The sequence below is a fragment of the Lygodium microphyllum genome, chromosome 10, assembly GCF_053477565.2.
Source record: "Lygodium microphyllum isolate KBCC chromosome 10, Lygodium_microphyllum_v1.1.10, whole genome shotgun sequence".
In the NCBI taxonomy this organism is placed as follows: Eukaryota; Viridiplantae; Streptophyta; class Polypodiopsida; order Schizaeales; family Lygodiaceae; genus Lygodium; species Lygodium microphyllum.
Genome location: NC_141144.1, coordinates 95,578,110 through 95,599,912, shown reverse-complemented (window position 1 = coordinate 95,599,912; position 21,803 = coordinate 95,578,110). Strand labels below are relative to the sequence as shown.

Below are 21,803 nucleotides of genomic sequence, written 5' to 3'. Positions count from 1 at the left end.
ATGCCTCTCGTGTGTCTCATGCTATAACAGTTAAGAGACAGAAACGATGGATATGGAAAGGATGGCAATGGTAGCGGCCGTGGACAAGATTCTCAAAAATCTCGGTCCAAATCTCGTGGGAAGTCACGTAGCAAATCTCGTGGCAGGAATGCAGATGTTACTTGTCACCATTGTGGGAAAAAGGGCTATATTAGGCCACAATGCCATGAATTGCGTAATGAAAGGTGCAAAGATAAGGGAAAAGACAAAGTGCAGAATAAGTCTTCTGATCGCAACATAGTACCTACAAAGTCCAGTGTTAAAATTGAAGAGATCAATATTATGCAGCCTGAGAATGTTGATGATGATGATTATATCTTAGCAGCTTCTTCTAGTGCTTCGCAGATGACAGAGATACACTCTATGTATGCACAGTGTTGGCTCTTGGACTCAGGTGCGTCCTTTCATGTGACACCTTGCCGAGAGTGGTTTCATTCATACCATACTGTTTCGGGTTCTGTGCGCTTGGGTGATGACAGCTCTCTTGATATTGTAGGCATTGGTGATGTTAGGCTGCAGTTTTCTTCTGGTAGCAATTTTGTTATGCAGGATGTACGTCATGTACCTACTTTGACACGCATTCTCATGTCAGCTGGACAGCTTGATAACGCAGGATATCATGTATGTTTTGAAGACTGCATGGAAGATCACTCGTGGCAGACTTGTGATTGTGAGAGGTGCCAAGGCTGGCAGTCTCTACCCCTTGATTGTATCAGCTTCTTCCCTTGATCATGTTTTGTCTGTGGGTTCTATCCCACATGTATATCTTTGGCATGCCCGTTTGGGCCATATGTCTTTGAAGGGAATGAAAATGCTTTCTGGTTTGCAGTACTTACCGTCCCTTGATTATGCATGTTTTGATTCATGTGAGCATTGTCTTTATGGCAAGCAAACTAGGTCTACGCATAAGAAGTCTCGTAAGCCACGCATGAGTGAGCCCTTGGCATTGGTACATTCGGATATCTGTGGGGCCATGCTTTGTCAGTCTATGGGTGGTGCAAAGTATTTTGTTACGTTCATAGATGATTTTTCACGGAAAGTCTAGGCTTATCCCATTAAGCTGAAATCCGATGTCTTGGCTGTGTTTCAGAGATGGCTTGCATTAATTGAGAACCAGTCTGGGTATAGACTAAAATGCCTAAGGACAGATAATGGGGGTGAGTATGTCTCACGTGCTTTTGAGCAGTTATATGATGAGAGGGGTATTAAGCGTCAATTGATCGTCCCCTGCACCCCCCCCCCCCCCAAAGAATGGTTTGGCTGAGCACATGAATAGAACCATCCAAGAGCGTGTACGCAGTATACTTAGCCATACAAGCCTATCACAAAGCTTTTGGGCTGAGACAGTTAGTACAGCTGTGCATGTCATAAACAGATCACCCTCTAGTGGTTTGGATTTCCAGGTTGCAGAGGAGGTATAAACTGGAAAACCTCCCTCTTATGCGCATCTATGTGTCTTTGAATGTGACATTTTGCCATGTGCCCAAGGACAAGAGAAGTAAGTTGGATCCCAAGAGTGTCAAATGCATTTTCCTTGGTTATGGGGATGCAGGCGAGATGGGTTACCGTCTCTGGGATCCGCATGCGCGGAAAGTCATCCGCAATCATGATGTAGTCTTCCATGAAGACAAAATGCATAGGCAGCCTGAGAGAGTTATTGAGATCCGCAAGGTCATATTTCAGGAGGAGCCGAGAGCTCCCGCACAGCCAGTTGGACAGCATACAGCTGCAGTAGATGCTCATGGTCAGGGCGTTGGACAGGCAGCTAGGCAGGTAGCAGAGCAGTCTGAGACGGTCTACTAGAGACAGACGTCCACCTGATAGATTTCAACCCTCGATGCATTATATCTTGGTTACAGATGCAGGAGAGCCTTTCACCCATGATGAGGCTATGCACAGGGGTGACAATCACTCTTGGGAGAGGGCTACATAGTCTGAGATAGACTCCCTGCATAAGAATGACACTTGAGATTTGGTTTCCTTGTCTACGAGCAAGAAGGCTTTGCCATGCAAGTGGGTGTACAAGCTAAAAAGTATCTCTCGACACCCCAAGCCGGTATACAAGGCTAGATTGGTAGCAAAGGATTTTAAGCAGGAGCATGGTGTGGACTTTGACGAGGTCTTTTCTCCTATGGTTAAGATGACCACCCTGCGCTTAGTCTTGGCTTTGGTTGCTCAGCTTGACTTGCATTTATACCAAATGGATATCAAGACGGCTTTCTTACATGGAGACTTGCATGATGATATTTATATGGAGCAACCTAAGGGCTTTGTAGAACCTAACAGGGAGCACCTAGTGTGCAAATTGAAGAAAAGTCTTTATGGCTTGAAACAGGCACCTAGAGAGTGGTATCATAAGTTTGATGCCTTTATACAGTCACAGGCTACAACCGGAGTGCTATGGATCCGTGTCTTTACAAGAAGAAAGCCCGTGATGGTTTTTTATTGATTTTGGCACTCTATGTGGATGATATGCTGATAGCACGGAAAGCTCATGATGAGCTAGATGCTCTTAAAGTTCAGCTCAAGAAGAGCTTTGAGCTGAAAGATCTGGGACATGCCGCTCATATACTTGGTATGTGCATTACACGCGACAGGCATCACGGACTCCTCTACTTGTCGCAGAGGGAATACATTCATAAAGTCCTTGAGCGCTTCTGCATGCAAGACGTAAAGCCTATTGGCTGTCCATTGCCTTCTTATATGAAGGTATCACAGGCCAATTGTCCACAGATAAATGAGCAAAGGGCCGAGATGGCCAAGATTCCCTATGCATCTGCAATGGGCAGTCTTATGTATGCCATGATAGCCACTCGTCCAGATATTGCCTTCACAGTTGGTGTTGTGGCACGCTATATGGCTACACCTGGCAAAAAGCATTGGGATGCCGTGAAGGATATCATGAGGTACCTGAAGGGCACTGCAGATATGTGCATATGCTATGGCAGCCACGATACAGGAGTCGTGGGGTACACTGACTCTGATTATGCAGAACATGCAGATAGTAGAAAGTCCACTTCCGACTATGTATTCACCTATGTTGGAGATGCTGTTTCTTGGATGTCTAGGGTGCAGAAATGCACGGCCCTTTCTCCTACAGAGGCCGAGTATATTGCAGCCACTGAGGCTTGCAAGGAGACCATTTGGTTGGGTCATTTAGTTGCTGACCTTGATATTGATGTTATCCCTACACTGCATTCGGATTCTATGAGTGTTATTCAGTTAGCCAAGAATCCGGTCTTCCATGCGAAGATGAAACACATTGAGGTGAGATATCACTTCATACGTGGGGTCGTTCAGGACAAGTCTGTTGATCTTGTCAAGATCTCAACTGACCAGAATCCTACAGATCTACTCACGAAAAGCCTCTCTACAGAGCTCTTTGCCTTCCTCAGGAGGTTGATGGACGTGGGATGAGATGACGTCTTTCCTCATCTTGTTGTACATGTGTACATATTTTACTATCTTTTTTCTTTTTCTTTTCACTTCTCACTGGGGCAAATACGCCTTTAAGTGGGAGGTTGTTGCGGGTAAAGGCGCCTCTGCCTAGCCGCCCGTGTATTACTACACTGACAGTCACCGCCATTGCACATTGCAGGTGGCGAGCGCCCGTCACCGTCACTTTATTCTTTATTCTTTTAGTGACAGTTTGAATAAAGGAAGGCCCGGTCACACATTGTGACTATTGGAGTTCCCATTTCTAGTCTCTCCCTTTTTTGCTCTTGCTCTCCCACCATAGTTCTCAAGTCCAACCTTCGATCTGTCGCTCCCTTTCACAAAGTTTACTTACTGATGTTGTAACTTGGAAGGGCCACCTGTGAGATTGTTTGTTGCCTTCATCTAAAAATTATATAGAACACATGCAATAGGCATACACATGTATGCTTGAGACCCCTGCTATTCAAAGGATTCCTTTCAGCCCATTGTCAGAAATGCTGCAAGAAATTAAATGAAAACAACTACTTGCCGAAAAGAATTCCACAAAAGCTCTTGTTGGGGTCTCTCTTCTTCAAGGCATACGTAGATTTGCCAGAATACTTCCATGGCCTCCCAAAACTGTGTACTCCCAAACAGTACAGCCATCTTTGACAAGAACAGGACAGCCAAAACATCGTTTCGGGAGGCTATGGAAGTACAAAGCCAACAAATAAGGCAATCATGAAGCAGGCTCAATGGGGGTGGTATGAATGATACACATCCATGGAGCAGCCTCCTTGAGGTATCAAACTAACCAAAATCATGGAAGTAATTTGCCTCCTTGAACACAGCCCACAATGGATGCTTGAGGCCGAATAAAAAATAAAAGCATTGCGTGTCCTCCAAATGTGCCAAAGACCGGTCCATTGCATAAAATGAAGAAGACAAGGGTGTTGGAGCTATAAAGTGGCCATGGACAGCATCTTGCCCAAAACCCAAGAATGGATGACCATCTGCTGACGCACCACTAAGAGCTATACTCAGGAAATGAAATCCCAGCTTGTCTTGCAACTGGGCAAGAGAGAAAAAGATTAGCAGGAGTCTTGGTGCATGTAGTGCAAAAGACATATCGACTGCTACAGATATTCTGGCCATGCAACATATCACCTAGGGGTAAACCCCCAATAAGAAGCCGCCATATAAAGACTTCCCCTAGTAAGGAAGCTTAGAGTTCTATAATTGAAGAAATTAATTATGCCACTTAGCATTACTATGTTGAACAGATTATACTTTCCCTGAGACACCCAAAAGTATTGGCAGATACGATGATGGAAGTCGGCAGAGCACTTACAATTTATCCCTCTATAGCTTCTTTCCCTTCTATACACAATTACCTTCTAATATCGTCCCAGGGCCACTATGGGGATTGCTTGTTGACATGTCCTGTGCATGACTAGCAATCTGGGCAGTTGTCGAGCAGCCAAGTCAGCACCAGACTCTTCTTGTCCTCCTCCTCCTCCAACTTCTAGTTCTTTTGCTGCAGCTGCTGCTTCTTCTTCAGCTTCTTCTTCAAACCAGACTTTGAAACAGCAGCAGCATCCTTCTTAGTTTCTCCTGCTCTGATACCACTCTTGGGTATGGAGCTTATGTGTATGTGACCAGCATGCTATGGCAAATGGAACCCCATGGAGGCTAGAGAAGAGAGAATGTGTGTGTGCATGCACACGCGTGTGTGTGAGAGAGAACTCTTTCAAGTACACAAGCTGGGAGAATGAACTGATAATAATAGGTGATATGGAACTACAACAACTAGGGCCTAATTATAGAGCCCTAGGGTTCCCCCAAGACCCTTATTTAATACAAGAGGTGTAAAGGTGTTCAAGGTGTGTTCACAAATGCAAATGAATAAAACTAACTAACAAGCACATCTGTTTGGAGCCACATATCAGAGGTCATAATGGACACATAGTTGCCCTCTATATACAAAAAAGAGAAGACGAAAGCACATTTTGGTATCGCGAAACGGGGTTTCAGCCAAGGCCAAAACAAAGAAGTAGCAAAGGGATTTCTGCCTCTTTTTAGAAATATTCTTATATTAGATATATATTAAGGGATAACAATATTTCTAACTTGAACCTTTGCAACAAAAACACTTCAATTCCTTAACAATATAGAGTATGCACATAACATTAAAAGAGATTTGACGAGCATACATGATACTACCAAAAACTATAAATCACAATACACAAGTTTCAAAAATTTTCAATGTTAGTACTCCATATGAACGACAACCATGAAAAAGGATGTCATAGACTCGTATTATGTCATGCAAACCCAAAAAAAGGTAAACAATAATGCGAAAAATGAATGCATCATCCAAGTGTCAATGATCCATGAAATGAATCATGATCAACTACGAAGCAAAGTGTCAAATGTACTATCAAAATGATCATGACCCATCTAGTATTATGTATATGTTATCATCTAAACGATCACTTTGCATTATCCAAAGGCATCTCCTCTATCTCATCTTCCTCTGGGCTACTATCCACAACACTAGTAGTACTAGTAGAGGAGGAGGAGGCATCATCACCTTCAATTTGAGACGCCAATGGAGCTACATAGGTACAAAATGAGCCTGATAAAGAGAGAGAAGCAACTACACATTCAAGTCGAGCATTCTCACTCTAGATGATGAGCGGCCAAACTATGTCTAATACACAAATGCGGACATCTCTTGATAAAGCATGTTATAGATGTCTATCTCCTCCTCTAGAATAGTGAAAATGTCCTTTATCTTTTGTATATCAATCTTAGCCACATTCATCTACTTTGGCTCTAATATGTAAGCTGAATTCTCAACTTCTTCATCTTCTTTATGTGAACTAGAGCCCATGTGCTCCAATTTCTCTCAGTGTAACCACTACCACACTCCTGTCAAAGAACACATATGGCCATCCTTTTCTACCAATAAGATTAGGAATTATTAGCTAAACTGAAGCATTAAAACAATGAACAAGAGGAAATTCAGCACAATCATACATATTCACTATTTACTTACTAAAGTTGGAGCACAATTTCCATATTTCTCCCATCAAGACACAAGTTAAAGCTATGTCTTGCACAATTCTACAACGGGGTATACAAATGAGAGAGTGACTATGAAACTTGAGGAGATTATCCTTGAGATGTCATGATGAAAACTTGTTGAAGTAATCTTACAACACCTCTTCAAGCTTCTCATCTATATGTTGCTCTTGAACTCTTTACTACATCAAAGGGAATGCACGCAATGTGCAATAGCATGGATCGATTTATGAAACCAATCCCATCTCCTCTGTTCCACAATACATAAATATCTTGCAATCTATAGCATTTATAAAAGTCAACCCACATATAAGTTATGATAAATATAATTTTAAAAACAAATGAATGATCATTGATAAACTTACCTATCTCCACAGAAGTAGATGCTTCCATCCAATGTCTCTCCAACCTTATCCATGTACACATACAAGATGCCTAAAGTGTTGCCTACATTTCAATGATCCTCAACATTGTGTAAATGGGAGTAAGAGATTTTATCGAAGCAATTGTATCATATCCTAATAAGCCTCATCGATGGCATTCCTAGCAAATGTAAAAGCCTTTGGTTGGTGCCTCTCATTCCATCATAGTTGCCCAGAGTTTCAGAAACGGCGAAACAAAAACAGGTTTCGGAGTCACAAAACGGAGTTTCAATCCGAGGCTGAAATGGCGAAACAGAGAAACGGATTTCATGTCTATTTCTAGCATAAATAAATCAATAATACCATTTATATCTTAAACATCTACACCAAACCACTTAAATTCCTCAACAATATAGACTATACATGTAATTTTGGAAGAGATTTGACAAGTATATATGATTCTATCAAAGATTTACGACTGTAAGACTATAAACACATAATCCATGAGTTTGAAAAACTTTCAAGATCAAGATTTAGAAGTTAGAACCTCATATAAAAGACCACAATATGCCATGGCCAATTAATGATGATGACATATGTCAAGATTCAAGACTCAGCAATGAACAACCATAGACTTGTATTATGTCTCATAGACTCAAAAATTAGAATACTCAATAAACAGTGCGTGAAAAATAAATACAACCATGTCACCATAGGATATACACTTTGTCATGGAGTATTATCCTCATTTGCCACATTGACCACAAGGCACTACCACCTCAAATGCTCTAAACTAACAAGCACATCATTAGGCACATCAAGGCAATTATCGATATCCTTAGCACTAACATAAGTAAGATGCTCCTTCACATGTGTAATGCTCCATGTCTGTATGACATGGAAATAGTTCCATCTCCACTACTTCGAGCCACCACGAACTCCATAGTTGCTAATGATGCACGTGTGGCTCCAAAACGTATCCTTCACAATGGCTATTCCTTGCTGGAAATAGAGGAAACCAATAGCGAATTCGGAAAAAACCAGCTTGAACAGATGTGGCCAATGAAGGATGAAGAAAGAAGAGGGATTGCTCACTAGAAACACTAAAAAACGGCTCCAAATATGAGAAATAAGTGTTGCAAATAGTGTGAACAAGAAAGGAAAAGAATTGGGCAATTGAGAGATGAGAAATACAAGGTTTCAAGGCCATAGACAACAGTAGATGTGAAAGAGGAATAGCAAGTAGAAGGTAGGAAGAGTAATCAGTTGAGAATAGGGTAGAGTGTGAACGGAATAGGGCGAAATCTGAACGCAACAAGGCAAAATGAATAGTACGTAGGAAACTGGGTAAGTCACCCTACCTGTCTCGAAACACACATTTTGGGACCGACGTTTCCATTTTCAGCAACCTGAAACGATGTTTCAAGCAACTATGCATTTCATGCAATCTACTCCCTACAGATGATCATCCTCATGTTCTCATAAACCTCTCCATAACAATGAATATGTAAGTAAAGCAAGTCGCCGATAGCTTCAAAAGATCCAAGTCATTGTTTGCCCTATATATGGCATGCACTCTAAGCCTCTTCGCGACAAACTTTACCATTCTTCTGCCTCTCTTGAAGAGATTATCTATCCATCCAATTTTTGTAGATCCTCCATAAGTAGATCTAAGTGATAAGAAGCACATGGAGTCCACACGATCTTAGAGAAATCTCTCTCTAACAAAACACCCATAGTCACACAGTTACTACCATTGTCATTGATAACCTGAAAGATGTGGAGCCTGAGTGATAGCACAAGCAAGTGGAGGCAAGAGAGATGCGAGCTATGGCAAATGAAGCAAAAAAGCAAGAGAGAAACACAAGATGTGGGAACTCCAGCAGTCACAATGTGTGATTGGCCTTCCCTTATTTAATAGTCGTTGAAAGAATAAAGAATAAAGTAACAGTGATGGGTACCTGCCACCTGTAGAGTATAGGTATGTGGTCACAGTGTGTGTAGTAAATGCAAGGCAGCGTACGCCATCACCTTCCTAAGGAAGGTAAAATGTTCTACTAAGACACTTTTAGTTAGCAAATCTGTAAGATTCTTGTTAGTCAAGATCTTAACAAGCTCAATAGACTTATCTTGTAGTACCTCCTTGATGAAATGATAGCACACCTCAATGTGCTTTGTCTTCACATGGAAGACCAGATTCTTGGCCAACTAAATAGCACTCATAGAATCAGAATGTAGTGTGGGAGTAATAGTAAATCTAAGGTTTGTCACCAAACATCCTAGCCATAGGGCCTCCTTGCAAGCCTCGGTGGCTACAATATACTCTGCATCAATAGTAGACAAGGCCGTATATTTCTATACCCTTGACATCCAAGAAACGCGACCTCCAACAAAAGTGAAGACATACCTAGAGGTGGACTTCTTACTATCTTCATGTTCTACATGGTCGAAGTTAGTGGAACCCAAGGTTGTAGCATCCTGGCCACCATAGCAAATGCACATATCTCCAATACCTTTCAAGCATATCATGATACCCTTCACGACATCCCAATATCTCAAGCCAGATGTACCCATATAGCATGTCACAACTCCCACTGCAAATGTTATGTCAGGGAGAGTGGCTATCATGATATACATCAAACTACCCACTCCAAATACACAAGGGAACTTCGCCATGTCAAGTTTGACTGGGGACAATTGATTTGATTGAGCTTCATATGGAAAGGTAAAGGATAGCCAATACGCTTAACATCTTGCTGCGCAATCACTCAAGCATCTTCTATATATATACCTATTGTGACCGATAAAGAAGCCCCCGAGAGCGATCGCGTGTAATGCACATACCAAAAACATATAAGGCATGCCCATGTTCTTCATCTCAAAGCTCTTCTTGAGCAAAGTTTTCAAAGCATCCAGCTTATCATGAGTTCTCACATGAATCAATGTATCTTCGATATAAAGCACCAAGATAATAAGGTTGCTATCACAAGCCTTCGTCATGTAAAGATACGAATCTATATCACTGTGAGTATATCCTTGTGAATGCATGAAAGCATCGAATTTGTAATATCATTCCCTAAGTGTTTGCTTAAGGCCATAAAGGCACTTTCTCAACTTGCATACGAGATGTTCCCTACCCTTTTCCGTGAAGCCCTTAGGCTACTGCATATAGATATCCTCATACAAGTCTCCATGTAGAAAAGTCGTTTTCATATCCATATGATAAAGGTCCAGATCTAACTATGCAACCAAGGTCAAAACTAAGCGTAGAGTAGTCATCTTGACTATAGGAGAGAGAGTTTCATCGAAGTCAACACCATGCTCCTACTTAAAACCCTTAGCAAACAATAAGGATACATATGATATCTCAGTCATAGGCAAACAATAAGGATACATTTGCATTTCTTTTAAGAACATGTGTCCTAGGCAACGATGCCATAAGGATACATATGATATCTCAGTCACAACCAAAACATGGTCAAGAGACCCAAATACAAATAAAGAATAGAGACTGTCAATCTTAGCACCTCGAGCAAAGATAAGATTCCCACATACAATCTTCCATGCGAAATCACCAAAAGATACATAATAGCCAATATCATCCAACTGTCAAGCAGATAGAACTCTTTTATTTAAAGCCAATATATGACGTATATTATGAAAGTAAAAGAACTGCTTGAGGAAAACTACAGTCTTACATCCCCAATTCCAATAATATCCAATGCCAAGTCATTTCCTGATCACGCAGAACTATCATCATGCAATAGGATTGAAACAAATCTCTATGCCTGGTAACATGAAATGAAGCCCCTGAATCAAGCAATCAACACTAAGAACATGTAAAAGAAGCATCGGTCAATTGCAAAGTATCGAGAAAGGAAGCTGCTAAGATGTACTCATCATCTGACTCTCGCTACACTACATTCATCTCTTCAATCTTTACAATGGACTTACTAGAAACAATGCTGCAATCATTAAACTTTTTCTATACTTTGCCCTTGCCTTTCTCTTTGCCCTTATCATCACACATCTTATGGCACTACAGACGAATATAACCCTACTTTCCCGAGATTGCCTGCAAGACTAAGACCTCTACGAGTCTCTACCACGACGATCATTAATACTCTTACCATCATGTCTATCTCTAACAAGCAATGCATGAGAAGTGCGGGAGACATCCATATTCTTTTTTTTTATCTCCTCTGTGAGTAAAGCACCCTCAACATCCTAGAGTTTCAAGCCATCTTTAGGAGTATTGGCACACATGGTCGTATGGAAAATATCCTATGACTCAAGGAAATGTAACAAGCAAAAACAAGGAAGGTAGGTTACCTTTAAACTCAATGCCTTGCGAAGTCAATTGGCTCGAGATCGAATGAAACTCGTACAAGTGAGCGGACATAGAAATTCCTTCATGAGAAGGTCCGTAAGTTGTTTCAACCAATATATATGAGACGCACGACTTTGCTTGTCATAAAGATTGCATATCTTTTGCCATAACTGCCAAGCATTATCTTCAAGTACCACAACATTAAAATAAACATGTTTAGGCAATGATAATATAAGAGTGGATTTACATAGCTCATCCAACTCATCCCAATCATCTTGATCTATGCCTTTGGGCTTGACACTTTGGTTTTCAATGACCTAATCTCATGCATCTACACCATCACTTGACAAATTTGCATCTTCCAGTAGGTGAAATTTGTGCCATCAAGTTTATCGATATGAAGATAGCTCTATCATTCAAAGAACTAGCCATAATGACAGTTGGTAATCCCCATACTCGCTATTCCATTTGTAGTAATTGTGTCCGCAGCATTATTGGCAACTCCTGCTTCTGCGACCATCGTAACTTTCTTCTTCGGAGCCATGGTCTTTAATTGCGAGATTACAAAAGGGGATTTTGGCGGAGGAGCTTGGGGGTAATTAGATTGACGAAATTTTGATTGACTGAGGGGGGGGGGGGAAAGGCGATCACCAAGAATTCAAAAAATTTGAGAAGAGTCTTGATTCCACAAAGAAATAAAATAGAAGGGATGGAGGATTCGAATTTAAGAGCTCAAGGAATATCCTCCTTGTCTTCATGACGAGAAATTTCTGTGCTCGCGCTTCGCTTGTGCCATCCCCTCTTGCTCTATATTCCTAAGAAAGGCCTCTCCCCTCTCACTTGGACATCCCTCAATGACTCCCCATGCCTCGTATTTATAGCTAAATTGAAGAAAAAGGGTTGTGACCTAGAAAAAAAGCTCTTTATGGAAGGGATCTTGGCACTGGAAAATCCAAAAAAATGAGTTGTTGTAAATGACAATAAATCAACCCCAAAACCCAATCGAAACAAGGGCAAAACAAGAGGAAATACCCAAGTATAGAGTTTTCCACCAACTGCAAGCGATAGACTACCAGAGTAAAATGTCTGCTCTCGAAGATTATGCTGAAAATTTGTAATTAAAGAACAACTATAATAAATGCAGCAGTATGACCAAGTCTATTTTGGGCAAATAATCAGCAAATACCAAGTTTCCACTGCCAGGAATATCCAAATAACAACTAGAATATGTAAAAGCACCTAGCAGTGAATAGATATACAACAATCGGTCATAAACTCAAGGGAGTCTACATCCCATAGGCATAGACATCGTGTATGTAAGAGATCTCAAGATCAAGTGCAGAGATCCATCTAATACACAATTAACCAAGTAAAAAGTAATGAGGCTTAATACATAACCAAGAAGCATGTATACATCAAAGCATGTAAAATCAAATCAACCCACTAGCAAGTGTAACTATATCCAAGAGTCAAGGTTATCTCCGTACGTAGTACAAACTGATCCATATAGTACAATCCATATGGTAGGGTACAATATATATTTGTATGATTTAATACAAAAAAATAGGCACTTTTTGGCCATTCGCCTTCAAGCCTACAACTTTCTTCTTTTCTTTCTCCTTTCTTTTTCTTTTCTCCTTTCTATCTTATTTCTCTCTCACCCATGGTTGTGACGTTTGATGGTGTCCGATTAGTACAGTCTGATGCTAGTACGGTACTAGTCGGACTAATGAATCTTGGACCTGCATCCGATAAAAGAAAAAATACATATAATTTTAAGTCTATGCTTAATATTTATACTTAAAAGTTAAAAAATAAACTTAGAGATTCAAGTCAAAAGTGCAAAAGAGAGTTGAAACAAGACTCAAGAGTGAAGCATGAATAATGAAGCCAACGACTTTATCATGAGCCAGATGTGCAATCTTACACAAAAAGTATACAATGATAGATTGAGATAAAAGCCATCGTCCATGGCTCAATCCGAATGAAAATACATGGTTACTCTAGGTGCCCATATCACTCTCGGCATCGAAGGTGGAAGCATCTTCGTCGCCGCTTGAGGAGCCATCACCCTCCTCAACAAAATCCCCCTCACGAATGACATTGCTCTTGTCATCATACTTGGGCTCTCTAAGCTCTAGGTGAGAGACAGTGATAGATATGTCCTCCTAGGCCGAACTAGGAGTACTTCTCAAGCCACTCCCAAGCCTCGTATAGCATCTAACGGCCCCACAAGCATCACGAGACAGCCAATGTGGATGCCAAAGTGAAAGCTCCATCGCTATCAGTGCGAGGGCAAATAACAACATAGGCACAACATGCACGAGTGCGAGAGACCCACCGGTCTATCTCCTTGAGCTCCAAGTAAAGCTTTCTAAAGATTTGCTCCTCCTCCAAGTCTCTCTCGCAAGTCACACTTTTAACTGTGCTAGCAGAGAGCTAGAGTAAATCCACATTTATCTATACATTTAAAGAATGAAAAACTTAGATTAAACAAATGAAACTTCTCTAAATATATTTCATAATCTATGAATAAAGTTATGAACTAAAAAGTATGAAAATTGGATACACGATACTTGTCTTGCCATAGACATCTCATGCATGTTGCGTAGTACGCATAAATTGGAGCCACAATAAATTAGTCACTCCAATTGTAGTGTGCTAAGCTTATTACAAATTTTAGTGTGCATAAGGGAATAGACAGACCAATTTCTCTCACATGCACCCGACGAACAATCTTAAACCATGTGAAAAAAAAGTAAGTTTAAACGTTAAATTTGCAAGTGCAAGAATGCGTAAGGCCACTCTATGGAGGTGGGGCACTTGGTAGCCAAATGACTCCCACAAAAAAAGGGCTAAACCAACAATTCCGGCTTCCAACAAATGATAGATGCAAAAGCAGTGTCTATTTAATCGCTATACTTGATGAGCTCTTCGAGGAAGGCACCATGGTGCTCTTTCTCCAAAGCCTTTGGAAGAAAGGCATCACGATCGGTAAGGACATTGGCATCCATGAAGAGAGAGGGTTTTTTGAAGGTGGAATGCAAAAGTGTTGCGCAACAAAACCCATGTATGGGTCGCTTCATCCACTCTCATCGTTTCTTTGTCAAAAAGAGAATATCATCTCTTTTAGGGATGGTATCCAAGATATCATTGCAATAGGTGTAAGAGAATAGAGATTTAGAGGGAGATTTAGAGATGAAATTTGAAAAGAAAGAGAGTGAGATAATATGAATTATAGATTCTAAAACTAAAAGGAAGCATGAATCTTTTTTTTTTAAGAAATAAAAACAATACCATGAAAAAGAGGCCTTTCTCCTCAAATAGGTGGTAAATAACTTGATTACGCACTAATTGCAGCAAGCATAAAATGCACATAAACTGAAAATATACGCTTTACCACTTTAATCTTGAACATTGAACACCCGGTTAGCCCCAAAACCGACGCCCCTTGCGGTATTTCTCTATCTTATATTGCAAATGGAAGGAGTGCAACTAAGCTCTATCCACTAATCCAAGTGTTTTTTGCTATCAAAATTGACCAGCAAGCCTCCAAACCAATTTGCCCATTGGTTTGCTTGGGAATTTGCCTTCACCTTGCTCCTTAAAAGACAAATTCAGTCCCAAATCCGATACTAGCTAGCTGGCCTCTTGAATCCCCCTAAAATTCCTCAATTTCAGCTGTTGAAATTCAAGTCCTACATCTTCAATTCTAAGCATACATCTTGATGTGGCTGTCAAAACCTAATTTCTGCTGTAAATTAGGGTTTAGAGTAAAGATTGACTAAAATCTCTTCCTCTTATGGCTCAAACTGCTGAAAAATATTGGCATAATTTGAGAGATGGCTGGGGGATGAAAAAGAATACTAAAGAGAGAAATTTAGAGTTTCATGACGAGAAACGCCGAAAGGCTACTGTTGCTCTACTCAAACAGCCATGGAAGCTGTCGTCTATAGCTTAGGACCACCAGAAAAACTATTGCCCCCTCCAAAATGCTTCCATCTATACCAGAAGGACCTTGGGCTACTATCACCTACTATTGGAGAGCTCCAAACTACTATCACATACTGTAGAATTGATCCTTGGTGGTTGCCAATGACATTATCAACCTCTCCTTACTCTCTAATAGCCTCCTTTTCTCTCAGAATGGCTGAAGTAGACTTTCACTAGTCCACAAAAATGTATTTCCCACTTGCATGGGCAAGTTTTGCCAAGTAGCATCCTTCTAATTCCATTTTTGAATATTATTCAGTTTATTATATTATTTTTTATAATATTGATTTAAAAATTTCATTTAATAATTATTCTAGTGCTTAAAATCAATTTCACCAGCCAAATTAAATTAGCTAGACCAATTTGTCTTCCAAGTATCCCTAAGCACTTATTATCCCTTAGACCAACATTAGTTAATTAATTAATCCATGGTCTCTAATATCACCACCGACATTAGTGGCCAATAAATTAGTCTATGCCAAAATTTGACACCAAGTATCACCTAGTACTTATTAGGCATAACTTATTACAACTTTTGCCTTTGGCACCACCTCATATCTCAATGTCCTAGGTCCCACACTATGAAATAATTGACTTGCACCTCACATGTACAAGTTACATTAGCACATCTGATTAAGTTTTAATCAAATGCAAAGCAAAGCAATAAAATTTCACGTCCACTCACCTTGCAAACTCTTCCTCCCCCAAAGAGTGTTCATGATCTTCCCAACTACAATGCCCCTCAACGATGCAATTCAAAAAACACACCCAACCCTCCCACCCCGCACCTGGGTCTCTTGCTTTTGCTTGGTTTGGTGATAGCTAGTCCTAGAATATGGTTGAACAAAATGAGATGAAAAGCTTTCTAATCATTAGTTGCAATACAACCAAGTGAAAGGCAAACTAACTACTTTGGAAACAAAATTGAGTGGAACAGAACTTACCACTGTGACAACAATGAGGAACAAAAACAAATGAATCTGAAGAATGGAACAATGCAAATATTATTGATAGTTATAATGTGGGGACTGGTCCTCAAGGCTGACTCACAGATGCAGCAGAATAAGAGTAAATGAAAAGGATCCTAAAATTACTAAATGAGATGCATAAAACTGGATGTGCGTAGCTGTTCAAGCAAGAAACTGTAACGATATTGACCAGACAGTTATATTAGCTCTAAAAACACACCCTAATATCCCAATATGTTAAGCATTCTTAAGAGTGTCAAACTTAGTATCCCAGTCATGCTTCCGCTTATGTATTGATGTTTGAGGCTTCATTCACAAGTGCTTTGCATTCATTCACAGATTCTACAAGGTAGTCTTTCTTGCTCATACATAACTTGTGAGGTCCAACCCAAGTCCCCTCGCTTGGCTACATAGAGACTTCAATCGAAAGGAAAACTTCTCAATGTCAAGGCTTACAGAAATTAAGTATATTAATTCAATATTCACATGCTATTAGCGGCATGAAAATGTGAGTCCTTACCCAAAATTGATAAGCAGATCCCACCAACTAAGGGCATTAATATCACCTGTACAAGAAGTAAACATACCCGTAAGAGAACACTTCTACACGAAAGCATTGTTATGACCACTTACTTGAAAGATCCTTGAAGGAGCAAATACAAGAACAGAAAAAAAAATTCAAACATTGGTACTCCAGGTCCTGTAAAGCTATATATTCCAGTGTGACCATGGAATTCTTCTGATTCTCTTAGATGCTGCTTGAAAAACGTTCATATTCAAGTCCTCTTTATAGAACAAGCATATGACCTGGACCTGGCTACAGGTTTGAACCAAATTGTGGCCCCCAAGAACCCTCACCCCCAAATTGTTGTCACATTTGAGCTAGTTTGCAAAAAGAAAAACGTCAGTACCTAAACATCAATTAATGCTCCCATTAAACACAAAGAATGTTGCGTCAGATAATGAAGCATCGAGACCTGATTTTCCACCCAAAACATCGTAAATACATGAAAACCCAAAAAGCATTCTGCAAAATACCCTTCTATGCAACAGATTTGAAACTTCATCAAGAGTAAATGGTTTTATTTTTTGTATTGGCACTTGAGAGAGCAAAGCCTTATGGGACAATATTTCCAATATCACTTCTCTTGCATGACTGAAATCTGTATTGTATTTCCTTTTTTCAAAGAACAGAAAATTCTATCAATTACGCCTCAAAGGACAAAACACCCCTTGAGGTCAAAAGTAGAATACAAAGAAAGCTTTGTAAAGAGCAGGAAAGTACATCATAGATTATACAATAGTCGAGTGAAAAAACCAATCTGATGGGCTTTATGCTGGGCCATATGATGTGCTAGATGAAAATAGGTGCCAGAACCAGGTGAGCATGAAAGCATCTCTCCTCCTAATCCACTCAGAACTACCCTGCAGCCTCTCCCATCCCCCACGGAAGCATCTACACTGGAAATGTCCTTGGAGGAATAAAAATATGTTATGTGAGAATATGCAGCAATCTGGGCTGAAGCAACAATGCATAATGGTAGAGAAGAAATGTTAGTGGGGCTGCGCAATGGCAAGTAAAATGATCCTCTGCGCTCTCTCAATGCAGAGTAGTTGTAAGGATATGTGGAGCTAGCTAATTGCACACCAAACCAAAAGACAAATGCACATCCGTGTATCTCAGCCGTACCAAGAAACCATCAGGTGTCAAAGAGACTGGATGCTCCCAATAGAACACCATCTTTGTAAGGTTGCGCTGGTTTTTGTCAAGTCTTGACTGTGTCAGGCCTGGCACAAAGAGAGAGAGAGAGAGAGAGAGAGAGAGAGAGAGAGAGAGAGTGTGTGTGTGTGTGTGTGTGTGTGTGTGTTGTGGGAGGGGAAAAATTAAACACCAACTAAACCCACCCCAAAAGTTGCTGCGAATGGTGATCGTCATCCAGATGACACCACTTTCTAATCAACAGGGATCCAACAGCCACAAAGTTTTGAAGAGATGCCTTTGCATGGCATCCGGTGAGTCATAGAGGCAGGACGGATCAGATGGATCATCTGTCTTTTGGACATGGACAACTATACAAAGTGGTTGTGAATGTTGACGTGCTTTATCCTTAAATGGAAGGTAGGGTTCTAGCCACAACCTTACCATTCTAAGTCTCTACCTGGTGGTAGGCCAAAACCGCCTTACTCTGACATCAGAATGACTTGGCCTTAGGGCTTCTTGTTTGATCTTAAAGAAGCATTGGTCACACATAGATTGCACACTTGGCTGACTCCATGCTCTTCCTAATAGAAGAATTCACTAAAATGGGAGATCACGGATCAAGCTAGAACCATGTCAAGAGCAGTTATCTCCATGGATCCATCTCCCTTCCTAAACAGCAGCCTAAATCTAATCACCCTTGGAACCAAAGGCCTCTCCAACTGAGCATACAAGCAGAAGAGATTACCTCCAAGACATTGAAATAGTCTTACAGCTATCTATCAATGATACATATAAAGCCTAATTAAACTGCTCAATGCAAAAAAACTAATTTTCATGTAATGGCAAGATATAGCAGAGAACCAAAACCCTTCCCATTTCTCACCACAAGGAAGATCCTTCTTCTTCAAGAGATCACAAGACACAAAGAGCATGGCAAGAGCTTAGCAAAGGAAATGATTCACTTCACCCCCAAGGAGAGCACAAGTATGCTATATATCATATGATCGAGCCCCATCAAGCTTTTGCATACAATTGTGAATGGCCAAAGCTCCAAGAGATTGGAGACCCACGAAATGGACTCAAGAAATACATCTAAGCTCCTTCGGCCGAAAAGGCAAAATATGTCCGCATACCTACCACTAAAGTTTCCCAATCCTCAACAAATCAAGCTTAATCACACAGAATTCTGAAACCACTTCCTATTCTCAGTAATGAGCAACCCTAGAACTTAGTCTGCCCCTTGATTTGAGTGCCCGGGAACCCAAATTGAGTCTCCTACAGCTGCATGCAAATAAGCTCTCTTGTAAACCACTAAATCTCACCAATTCTGCTGTTCACTGACCGAATTCACTTCAGCAACCTTCACCAATCATTGAGACCTGCATGCACACATCTCAGTGCAGCCATGCACACCCTAATCCTTGTTGGTTACAGATTGGGATCAGCAAATCCCCAATCAACAACACTTCACATCCAAAGTTGAGGCTAAAATCAGCAACTTCCTTCACCAGATTGCACAAACATCAAGCATAAACAAGAAACAATAAGCAAGAGAGAAAATTCTCAACTTCTACCCTGAGTTTGCCCTAAAACAGGTTGTCTGCATCCAATACAGCATTAAATGCTGCCACAAGCAATTACAGCATTAAGTATTGTTCCCAGCCCCTGTTACAGCTCCAAATTAGGTCCTCTGGTAGATTCTAGGATTCTTGCTGTTGTCTGATGTCCTGATTTCCACAACAACTACTGTCAATGGCCAAAATCAATGGCCGCCTACTCAGCTTCTGATTTATCTCCAAAACAGGTTGCCCTATTAGGCTACTACCTAGGTGGTCTAGCTGCTCAGAAGTGACCCAAGACTTATCTCTTCATACTCAGATCTGCCCACAATGGCTTCACACAGCCTTGCATGGCTCTCTACATGGCTTTATGTCATGTGTCAAACCTGCATACAAAACGCAGCCTCTAAACTGAGTTTTCAGCATTAATAGTGCCATTAAATGAAAAATGCATGGGCCTGGCCAAACTTTGGTCACTGCCCAACCCCAATTTTAAATTAACTACCTCTTTGAGCCTAAAAATGTTGAAACTTGCCACAAACTTTAATTAAAGATATTAAATGATTGAACTCACTAATCCCCATGATACCTAATGTCATTTCCAGGGATCCATTCAATGTTTCTAACCAAGATCTATCACCAAGCACCCCACCAGCACCTATCACCACAACCTTTGCCAATGTCTCCCACAACCCAAGCCTCTATCATCATGACTCACATTCAACTTACTCTCACATATGTACACAACACTTGTAAACAACTTAACTATCTCAACTTAAGTGTCCAAACAGCATTAAGTTAAAAATTCAAGTCCCAATGAAAGCTTACAAAAGCAAATCTCTATGGAGATTACAATGGGATCCAACATAGTGGATTTGGGGAGACCCCTTACTTGACAAACCATACAATCCAGCTTTCCTTAGCCACACCACCAAGCTAGGATGGAGGATTCGAATGACAAAGATCAGCATAGTGCCAGCATCCCCTCCTCACTGGGATAGAAAATGTATCTCAAATCCCTTCTTGTGACACTTCCGAAGGCGACATGACGACAACTTTAGGCCTAAAAAGATTTCTCTCTTTCTATGGTTAGTAGCTCATAGGAGTTTGGCAATCGGTACACGATTCACCTATGGCAAGGCCCTCATAGCATATGCAACTATTTTAGATTAGTCAGCTCATCTGTGAGTCTCAGCATTCAGTGGCTTGTTTATCATTCTATTTCCAATTGTAGACTAGTCATCTCATTTATGGTGCTTTTTACTAGCCAACTAGCATTTATGATTTATCTTCATGATGCCTAGCCGACTTGTGCATATTAATGGCCTATTTATTGGCCAAGCGCACTCTTCTCCATTCCATTCAGCATACACTATATCTTCGAGCCTTGTTGGAGAGAGTCAGATGGTGCCCACTACTAGTGACTCACTCTTGAGTTTGTACTCTTTTGTCTTGGTATACAGATTCCATTTCCTGAGCATCTCTCTTCTAAGATATTTTATTATTCACAATGTTTCTCTTCTCTCTTCTATTTGTGTAGGCTGAGTTTACTCCAATCTCATCTAATGTTAAAACTCTAGAATAAGCTATTTGTGGAGGAACTATACCAATGGTATGGCCTACCGAGAGAGATTTTTTCTAATTGGGATAGAAAGTTAATAGTCACTTTTAGAGAGCTATGTTTAAACTTAGTATGAGTACAACACATCATCCACAAACTAATGGAAAACAAAAGGATCAATCAAATCCTCGAAAATATGCTCTGTGCGGAAAAAGAAATAACCAATAGTAGAGTTGCATATAATTGTGTGTAAACACCTCGATACAACATAGTATGATTGCAATTATTATAGTTGCTTACTTTCAAAAACTCAACAATTCGAGAAAATACAAATATGACATACGAAGAGAAATGTACTTCTACTCAACCAAGTCCCTTAGGGATAAGCTTAGTTACAATCAACCTAAGATTGAGGAAGAGTATTTCTCACTCTCATAAGATCGTGCAAAGAATGTCCGTGCACAAATGCATCACATGCATGTAAGTACTACATAATAAAAAAACTAATTTCTTTAGAAACTGAGAGTAGAAATAGATGGGAGATCAGCATTTCTTTATGGTTGATCAGCATTACATCAATATGGCTTCCTTCTTGATCTTGAAGTGCAAGAAGAGCTTCAAAAAGAGGTATTGTAATGAATTTATAAGTCTATATCCTATTAAATAGTAGTGAGAGAACAAAGAGTGTGAGAGATTTGATAATGAAGAATTAAAAGATAATGGTAGAGATAGCAGGAACCAACTTTGGGACTATCTTCAATTGTTGTACTTGAGTTTACACAATA

The 21,803-nt window shown here is 40.3% G+C and overlaps 1 protein-coding gene across 3 annotated transcripts in view; it reads right to left on the bottom strand.

The window, feature by feature from the left end:
- The window catches only part of LOC148030308 (uncharacterized), a 123,020-nt gene that overhangs the window by 6,124 nt on the left and 95,093 nt on the right, over window positions 1-21,803 (bottom strand). For all 3 annotated transcript variants that reach the window (XM_087686604.1, XM_087686605.1, XM_087686606.1), the window contains one exon: window positions 16,717-16,762. In XM_087686604.1, coding sequence (XP_087542730.1) covers window positions 16,717-16,762 — 46 coding nt within the window. The remainder of the gene's footprint in view (window positions 1-16,716; window positions 16,763-21,803) is intronic.